The 10,303-nt window shown below is 43.3% G+C and overlaps 1 protein-coding gene across 1 annotated transcript; it reads left to right on the forward strand.

Moving 5' to 3' along the window:
• Positions 1–1,282: 1,282 nt before the first annotated feature.
• Positions 1,283–10,038, forward strand: MRPL17 (mitochondrial ribosomal protein L17). Its single transcript, XM_049650954.1, has 3 exons — positions 1,283–1,680; positions 1,982–2,050; positions 2,401–10,038. The coding sequence occupies exons 1-3, from the start codon at positions 1,420–1,422 to the stop codon at positions 2,674–2,676; spliced, it is 606 nt and encodes a 201-aa protein (XP_049506911.1). The 5' UTR covers positions 1,283–1,419; the 3' UTR covers positions 2,677–10,038.
• The last annotated feature ends 265 nt before the right edge of the window (positions 10,039–10,303 follow it).

Genomic DNA, 10,303 nt, shown 5'->3' on the forward strand with positions numbered 1-10,303 from the left:
AGAATACATTTTTTTTTTAATTTGAAAAATTAAAAAAAAAAGACTTTTCCTAACTACTTGTGTATCTGTTGCTTCAGACGAAAGAAACTTTTCAAAACTAAAATTAACAAGAAGTGTTCTCTGGTCACTAATGAGCAAAGAGAGAGACAAATCTAAGTGTGCTGTCTACTGAACATGAGTATGTGAAGACCAGTGTGTTGGTCTCCTAGTGCTTCTATAACAAAGTGTCACGAATTGGGCAGCTTTAAACAAATTTATTGGCTCATAATCTTGGAAGGCTGGAAGTCCAAACTCAATGTAACAGTTGGGCCATAAATTCTTTTAAGGATCTAGGGAAATTTTTGTTCCATGCCTTTCTTTTAGTTTCAGGTGTTTGTCAGAAATCCTTGGCAATCCTTGGCTTGCAACTGCCCAACTGGAATCGCTGACTTCTTGGTCACGTAGCATTCTCCCTGTGCGTTGTCTCTAGTCTGCACAACGTTGTCCTCACTCTGTGCCTGTCTCTCCACTTGTGTTCTATGAAGACGCCAGTCGTTTGGAATAGATGCCCACCCTACTCCAGTATGACCTCATCTTAATTAATTGCAACTGCAATAATCCCCTTTCCAAATAAGGTCATATTCTGAGGGAAATGGGGTGGAGGTTGGGAAGGGTTAGGGTTTAATATATCTTTCTTGTGTTCTTGTGGGAACACACAATTCAACCCACAACGAGGAGCAATTTTGACAAAGTGATTGCAAATTTGCAGACATTAAGGCTTAAAAACAGGAAACCAGAACATGACTGCACTTTAACACAAATGCATAGGTATGTTTCTTACCTTTAAAAAAAATACACTGACGCAGGTGAAAAGTATTAACCCATTAGTTTTCCTTAGAGTGCTGTCGTTTTTTAATTGGGATCGTTACTGTGTACTTTAACAAAAGAAAATTTTCACTAGCTGCGCTTCTTTTCTGAGCATCATTGTTATTCGTTTCATTTCACCATTATAACGAAAAATAATTCTGTGGAAAAAAAAGTCACGCTTAGGGAGTCAGACACGCTGGCTCGCCAACGCTGGGGACTGGCAGGACCGCCGGCTACAGCGGCACGACCCCGGGGGGGAAGGTGGAGGGATGGGCGGGGGGGCTTCACCTCAGATACTCACTTTCCCAGCAGGCTCCGCAGCGGAGCTTCCCGTCGCCCTAGAGGCCACAAGACGACTGACTTAGCCCAAAAGGAACTGGACGGCACGCATCGTCCCACACTAGATGGCGCCTGGTTCCCCTGACGCTGAGAGCTCGGAGCGCCTTGAGGCCCGCCCCCCTCGCCTCCTCTGGAAGGAACTAGCACCTCTTCTCCGCCCTCCCCCAGGTTGCCAACGAGGCAGGCTGTGATACTCATGCGCAAACACGTCCACCACGCACGTAGGTACAGCGCATGCGTCCTCTCAAACCCGTCTCTGCGCAGCTTCTCCCTTCGAATTTCCAGTTCCTGCCTCACAAGGGCGGAGACAAGCTAGGAATTATGCGGCTATCGGTCGCAGCCGCCATCTCCCATGGCCGCGTATTCCGCCGACTGGGCCTTGGTCCGGAGTCCCGCATCCACCTGTTGCGGAACTTGCTTACGGGACTTGTGCGACACGAACGCATCGAGGCGCCATGGGCGCGCGTGGACGAGATGAGGGGCTACGCCGAGAAGGTGAGGGGCGGGGTCCTCTAGTCCACCGCGCGCGTCTGGCCTGAGATCCGGCTGGACTTGGGAGAGAAGTGGCATAGCCCTGGTATCCCCTGCCCAAAGGCTGGATCCCTTATTACCCTGAGTTGAGTCCACTCCTCCGGCCCCCAAATGGGCTACTGGTGAGAGCTGCGGAGTTGGGGGTGGCCTGAATTAGCGGCATGCCTTGCTAGGGGAATGAATGAGTTGTGGCCCGGCACTAAAGGAGTAAGATTTGCGCCTCCTTTCTTGCTCGGGTTGAATCAGTGATGTTATGTCTTCTCAGCTCATCGACTATGGGAAGCTGGGAGATACCAACGAACAAGCCATGCGCATGGCTGACTTCTGGCTCACGGTGAGTGCATCCATCCTGTCTGCCTCCCATATCTTATCCTTTGCTCCCTGTGGGGAAGGGGATTGTTAGAGGAAGGACGACCGGGCAGAATTAAGCTAAGATACTCACTTTTATGGACACATATTGTAAACTAAGTTCGAAACGTGTGCCTTAAGTTAGTTGAATGCTATGTGAATCAACCTGCACAACTGCCTGTAACCTCTCTGTGTTAACTTTGACACTACCACTTTAGGGGTGGGAGAGTTCAGTGTGTACATGTTTGGACCCTGCTTTGGGGAGTGCTGAAAGTTCAATGTGTCACTGCAGTGGTGCCTGACTGTCCTCTCTCTCGAATAACTCTCCCCCTCTAGGAGAAAGACTTGATCCCCAAGCTGTTTCAAGTACTGGCCCCTCGGTACCAAGGTCAGAATGGGGGCTACACGAGAATGCTGCAGATCCCAAATCGGAGTGAGCAGGATCGGGCCAAGATGGCAGTGATTGAGTATAAAGGGAACTGCCTCCCACCCCTGCCCCTGCCTCGCAGAGACAGCAACCTTACACTTCTAAACCAGCTGCTTCAGGGCTTGCGGCAGGACCAGAAAGCAAGCATCCACAGCTCCCACACAGCTCAAACACCAGGGATTTAACTGGAGCCAAAGGGTGTATAGCACCCTCATCAGTGCCCATGCTCACAGTAATCTCTAAGAAAAACTGGAGCTAGAGTCATTAACGGACAGTCTTAATGGAAAAGTTTCTGGGGAACCAGATAAATCATCTCTTTGCACAGTAGATAAAATTCATTATATGAATGTATGTATGTATGTATATATATATTTCTTTTTCCTCTCCTTGGGATTTCTGGAGAATGAGAACTATCCAAATGCTCAGTCTCCTTGGGTTAGTGAATTCACTGCTTATGTTTCTGGCTCTTCATTTGGGTTGTTTGGTTAGCACAGTTTTGTTTTTCTTAATGCCAGTTTATATGGGGCACATATCCTATAATTCCAAACTGGCCTCCAAAGGTGATTGAGTTTTGACATCTAGCATAGAGATTGAACCCCTAGGATTTCTTAGAGAAAGATTACTCCCTGACAGGGACCTAGAATTGAACACCTAGAATTGAACCTTCCATAATAATCTGATACTTTGGGAAACTTCAAGAAACACTACAACTATTCCTCTGTTTCTAGGCAGGATCACAAATACCCCCATGTGTTCCCCTCAGCCCTGAATAGACCTTAGAGGACATGACCTGAGAACTCGGATGTACTACCCTCCTGGCTGGCGTCAGTGGAAGCATTCAGTAAAAGATAAGCCCCTTCCTCTTGGAGTTGGGGGTGGGGGAATAAAGGAGATGGTTGAAGTAGGAGAAGGATTAGGAAGTTAAATGTGCTGGGAATTTCCTGGAAGCTTTTATTGTTGTCAAATCTGGGCTTCTCTGGGAATTCAGAAAAGGGAAATCCGGCTTCCGAATGGCCACGGCATAGGACAAGTAGGAAGCTCCTTTATATCCACTAATTATTGTGAACCCAGACTTAGCCCAGCCAGGCTACCCATTCCTCAGGCTCAAAGGTTTGACTAGGATAGTAGTCATGGGAAGACTTGTAACTATCATTCCTGCCTGAACACTTGACAGCAAGGCCTGACAATTCCTGTATCTCTAGCACAGTGAAAAGAAGAAATTTCATCTTAGGCTGGACCTTCAGAGTGTAATTGGCTTGCTGAACCTAACCATTGTCAGAAAATAAGGTGAGGGTCAAGGGGGTCACTGATCTAGTGACAGAGCTCTATGCTATGTCACTGCAGCCGCTCTAGGCTTAAAATTCATCTGCTCCCAACAGGGTTCTTCCATCTCTTTCCCTCTAATTTGTCCTTCACACTATTGCCAGAAAGCTCTTTCTGACATGTTTTTAGTGGCATATCATAGATACACAAAGCATTTTTTCAGTAAACCTACAATTCTGAATCCTTCCCCCAAATTCACCCCCTTCCTATCCTCTTGGCATGAACATTCACCTCACCTAGATATCTTGGAGTAATCCCCAACTCCTAGAGAAAGTACTTTCTTTAGAATTAAAACTGCATCTGTTAAGTATTATCACAGGTGGGTTATGGCTGGACTCTACTAGCTTTTCCTCTCAGTCCCCAGAAACAGACCTCCCCTTGGGGCTTTCAACAGTTCCTGAGCATCTAAGCATCTGCTACTATCCAGCATCATTTTAGTCCCTAGGGATACAATCTTGATCAACCGTTTGGTATACGTCAGGCCCTAGGCTAGGTACTAAGGATATAGAGGTGAGAAGAAACAACCTTTGCCGTCAAGGAACTCAACAATCTAAAGTGCCACTTCTGCTGCCACGATGGCCTCAGGGACAGTGCATCTTTAATATTTTGGCCCATAAAAGAATACATGAGTCCTAGAACAGCCACTAAAGGCTCAGGGATAACACAAGGGAAATAAACAACAACACATCCGTTTTCTAATCTGGCCTGTAAATAACTTTTTTTACCTCGGTGGAATATGCCCTCAAATCCATCTCAGTACCTCTTTAATAAATTCCAAACCCTCAAGAGAGGGGCCCAGATAAACTGGAGTTCCCTCTTTACTTTCACAGGTTCTCTGTCTTGGGCCCCAGTTCTTTATGGCAAGGTTGACAGCTATGCCCACTTCTTTCAAAAAATGACAAGTGTACTCCAGCTTCACCAAACCGGTGACGTAATGTAGTACAGCCCAGTATCCAAAGGAGACACTACAAAAGCCAGGCACTGCTTACTTACACATACTCTATAGTCAAATGAACAAGTCTTGTTGCTTTTATTTCCATAATGTTTCTAAAATCTGCAGTCATCTCTCCCTAGTCTGAAATCTAAGACATCTCTATCTCGGATTACTGCAAAAGCCTCCTTCCTAACTTGCCTCCCTCCACACTGCAGATGAAGCAAGAGAAATGTGATGTTTTAATTCTCTGATGATCTACAGTGCCTCCTCCTTTCCTTTGGGGAAAGAATCCAGGTCCATTTCCTTACCATGGTCCCCTTGGTGACCAGGCATCTGTTCACTGCTCCATTTCCCTCCCTTGCCTCCAATTTTATGTTCAGGAAGCATGGAAGTCCTGATTTTGACTTTTCCTGTGCAGAGCTCCCCTTATTACCTTTTGTTCATGCAGTCTCTACCACCCAGAGAACTCTCCCCCTGTTACCTGCCTAACTTGTACATGGACTTTTGGCATTGGGGTGGCTCCTCTGACCATCCCCACACCTAAGTTCCTTGCTTTGTGAACCTAGGTGTTGCTACAATATTTCTGTAATGCCCTGAATTTACCACGTTGCACTCTAGTTCCCTACAGCTACAGCAGTTGGTTCCCAAACATTAGTCAAAGGTAGTCCTAGTATTTCCATTCCCTTGCTGTTAATGGGCTCAGCGATGGACAGGCCTAAACTAATTTGAAGCAGTAAGAATCCGGTCTCTACTGTGCTTGATAAGAATAAGTTGCACGTTATTGTGAGTGCCATAACTGGCTTTAGTCTGAAGATAACACAGAATGGTAGGTCAGAACAACTAAAAGAAACTATATAGTAATAATCTTTAGTGATTCTTCCCACTTGCCCTGGGTTTTCTGTTAATTGCTACCAAAACTAATCTGATATATTGATTTGTACCACTGAGCCTTTAGTGTTTCTCAAAAATGCTTTACTATGACCCACAGATCAAAAAATATTTTACATCAGAGTACTATTCACATATATGTAATTGAAGCAAAAGCATCACAAAATATTATTTACCTTAACAAATATGATGCACACTGATATTGTCAACTCTTTTCTTGTTACTTTTTTAAAATGCTGGTGCCAGTTCGCTAAAATAACTTTTACAACTAACGGTTTATAACCTGTGTTTTGAAAAACACTGATCTGAACCAATATTACAGTGACTCACCATTGCCTTTGCTGGATAAAATCCAGACTTCTCTCGTGACACAAAGGCATTCGATGGCCTGGCCCAGCCGCCTCTCAGCCTCTTCTACCACTATTAATATGCTATCCTTCCTAGGAAATTACTTCTTCTCTGAATATATCATACCTTTGTGCATGAGGCTTCTATAGCTTGCCTCCTTTCACGTTACTTCTTACTAATCATGTGATTCTCTCCTCAGAAGTCACTTTTTTGAGGCTACCTCCAAACTTCACACAACCCTCCAAACAGAACTAGGTTCCTCCTTGTGTGCAGTTACAGTCTTCTGGGCATATGCCTATCAAAGTGCCTGTCTGCTTCACTGACTCCACTCAGCGGAGCTCCCAAAGCCGGGCACTAGGACTCAAATCTGCTGGATAACTCTTCCTACCATAGGGCCTGATTCATAATATGCTTATTAAGTGAGGAGGAGTGAGCCATATGTTATCCATGACATTCAGCTCAATAGCTGAGCTTGACAAAACCAATAAACATGGTACTATGCAGGAACAGCGCTAAGGTACACTGCTGGAAATACCAAGACTAAAGAAATGGGGTCCTTCCTCTCCAGGGATTTACATGCTCATAATGACTGTCAAGAGTGTGTGTGTCTTGCACGCGTGCTCACTCTCTTGCTCTCTCGCTCTCTGTCTCTCTCAAAATAAATAAACATTAAAGAAAAAAAAGAATGTGTGTGTTTAATTCATTTCCCACACATTTCATATTCCAACTTCCTGAAATATTTCTAACCAACCTATAGGCAGAAGACACCTATACTTTTCCCAAGTTTTAACCAGAAGCTGAAATGATGTCTCTTGTGACTTACTCACTGAATTCCCCCAAGCAAAACTAGACATATTCCCGGTATTTCCAGTAGTCCAGTTTCATGTTGCACATCCTTCATTATAGCAATGACACAATTACATTGTTCAGCACCATCACTAGATTGCAAACTCCTTGGGGGTAGAGGGACATATCTAATTTACTATCATGCCACCCAACAGAGAACATGGGACAAAGTGGGCATCTATACACGTCTATTGACCGAATCAGTGCATTGTGCTAAGTTTGTCAGCCTAGGTCTGCATTTTGGTTGGGCTCAGTAATTCCTCCCTTCCCTGGTTTCCTCCCATTTCATCTGAAAAAGAACTTCCTGCAAAGCTGATTGCCCATTGTTCACTGCAGGGTAATGTTTGTACCCTTAGGCTTTCCTCTCCCCGCCCTTAAATGCATGGGCATATTAGAGCTCTCCTCCGACCCTGGGACTTGAATTTGGTGGTTAAATTTCAGATGCCCTAATAATAGAAATGGTCTGTGTGTTATATTTCAAGGGAAAAAGTTTAAACTTTTCTGACATTTTAAATTCTGTTCCATAATACATGTTTAATATAAAAAATGGTTTTCCTCTTACAAATTAAATATTGTAAATTAGACACACAAGTTTCCTGTCAAAATTGATGCTATAGAAAGATGAGCCTATTTACACTGTGGCTTCACATTTACCCTGACACACTACTGTGTAGCCCAGCACGAGAAGCACAACGTTGGAGTTTTACTGCTCACTTTCAAGGAGATGAAAATACAACAACAACAAAAAAAAATGTTCCTAGAGAGATCACTGAAAATTTTCTGCCATTGTTCTGACTTCATTTGTAATTGCTTTTCCTTAAAATGATCTCAGAATCTTTCTTACAAGTTTTTTTTTTTTTTTTTTTTTTTTTTTGTCCCAGAAGGAAAAATGGTTTCATTTTTGTATGTGCTGAGTTTGAGATGCCTGAGAGCATCTGGAGCTTAGGAAAGAGTTCTTCACTGGGAGAACATTTTGGGAGTTGTTGGCAATTAAAGCTAAGGAAATGGATGGGGTGACTCAGTGTATATACAGAAGGAAAGGAGGCTGAGATCAGACATTATGGGACAGACAGGATATAGAAGCTATGAAGAAGACTGAGAAATTGCCTTTAAGATAGGCAAGAGAACCTGCAAAATTCACAATTTCTAGTACAATGCACATAGGCACTCAAAAAAATAATGATCAAATCTATTTAGCAAGCGCATTCCTTCTACATTCAAAGCACTATGGAAATATAGAAAATACAGAGACCCAGCTGGCCATTTTGAGGGAGAAGATCATATAGTAAGGCAGATACTATGAAAGTGGTGCACACAGGCATACTGAGTACCAAGAAAGAAGGTGAGCGTGGAATTTTTCAGAGGAAACAATACAAGGGCTAAATACTAAAGAATGAATAGGTATTCATTAAGCATGGGGGAAAGAAGTCAGCTTGGAGGACATTACAGGCAGCAAGATCTGCAGGTATAAGTGCACTGAATTATGAAACAGCATGGAGTGGTTGAGAAATTCCAAGTAAGTAATTTGGTACAGCTGGGATTTAGTATTTGAGGAAGAAGTGGAGGAAATGAAGCAGGAAAGCCAAGCAAGATCAGGTTACAAAGGGCCCTGTAAGACATGATAAAGTGCTTAGTTTTTATACTGAAGACCAGGGAAAGCCACTGAAGGATTTTTAAATGGGGAGAAAAGGGATCAGATTTACATTTCAGAAAGATTATTCGTGCATGGGTCAGAGGGGCAAGACTAGAAGCAAGGAAACCAAATAGGAGGCTAGTTAATGAATCCAGAGGGAGTTGGTAGAAGACTAGATGAGGCCAGAGGCAGGGGAGATGGAGACAAGCTGACCAGACAGCTACAGAGGAGACAAGAGACTAGACATTGTATGTGGTTACATGAGGTAGAGGAAGAACAGAAGAGTCGAAGATGACACCAGGTTTCTACCTGGGCAGTTGGGTGGAGTAATTACATTCACAGAGAACAAGGATAGCAGAGGAAAAGCAGATTTGAGATCACTGTGCTGAACTTTGTTGTAGGCATATTTGTGTTAAGGAGCTGTCTCGTGAACAGTTATTCTGGAGGTCAGAGGATATGTGTAAGCTAACAATACAGATGTGAGAGTCACACACACAGGGGAGTTGAAGCAATTATACTAGATGAGATTTCCTACTCAAAAAATACACAGTAAGAGAAAAAGAAGGCCTAGGAGATAGCAACATTCAAAGGCCAGACAGAGAGAAAGAAACTCCCTGAGGAAGATGAAAAGAAGGACCACAACTAGAACATTGGTGTGTCAAAATCCAGAGAAAGAGGGTGTCAAAAATATCCATTTGTGTCTATCTCCCTCAATAGATTGAGTTCTTGGGGGCAGACACTAGATAATTTTGTATTCTCAGAACCTAATGTTGGCCAGGCTCCAGAGTAGTGGATTAGTGAGTATCTTTAGTCATTGAACTTGGAAATGAAGATGTTCACTGCTGACCTCTGATAGAGCAGTCTCTTGAGAGAGGCAAAATCAACAATCCTAAAGACAACTTGAGAAGTATGACAATGAAGGGGGGGGGGGGGGGGAAAGGGGCACCTGGATGGCTCAGTCAGTTAAGTGTCAAACTCTTGATTTCAACTCAGGCCATGACCTCATGGTTTATGAGTTTGAGCCCCACATGAGGCTCTGTACTGACAGTGTGGAGGCTGCTTGGAATGCTCTCTCTCACCATCACTCTCTGTCCCTCCCCCACTCATTCTCTCTCTCTCTCTGTCTCTCTCTCTCTTTCAAAATAAATAAACTGTAAGGAAAAAAAAAAAGAAAAGGGAAAACAGGGTAGAGATATACCAGCAACTTGAGAGGAAAGCAGATTTTAAAAATAAATTTTGAAGGTTAATGTATTCACTTTTGTTGTGGTCTGAATGTTTGTGTCCTCCCAAAATTCATATGTTGAAATCCTAATGCCTGATATGGCAGTATTAGGGGATGGAGCCTTTGAGATGTGCTTAGGTTATGGTGAAGCCCTCATGAATGAGATTAGTGTTCTTAGGAAGAAGACCCACAGAGATTCCTTGCCCCTTCCACCACGTGAGATAACAATGAGAAACCACTGGCTATGAAACAGGAAGAGGGTCCTCACCAGAACTTGACTGTGCTAGCACCTTGGTCTTGGACTTCCCAGCTTCCAGAACTGTGAAAAATAAATCTCTGTTGTTTATAAACTATCCAGTCTGTGGTATTTTATTTTTGGAGCCTGTAAAGACTAAGACAATTTTATGATAAGTACCTTTGCCAAGCCTTAATTATGGTGACACTTAAGGGTATATATAAATTGAGAGAAAAGTAGAGAGAAAAAAAAAAAGAATAAAGCTGGAGGACTTTACTTCTTGATTTAAAAAAATTCTACCATATAACCAAGTCTGTGTGGTACTGGCATAAGAAATAGTTCAATGAATAGAATTAAAAGGCCAGAAATAAACCTAAATTTAG

Source organism: Panthera uncia, chromosome D1, assembly GCF_023721935.1.
Source record: "Panthera uncia isolate 11264 chromosome D1, Puncia_PCG_1.0, whole genome shotgun sequence".
Taxonomy (NCBI): domain Eukaryota; kingdom Metazoa; phylum Chordata; class Mammalia; order Carnivora; family Felidae; genus Panthera; species Panthera uncia.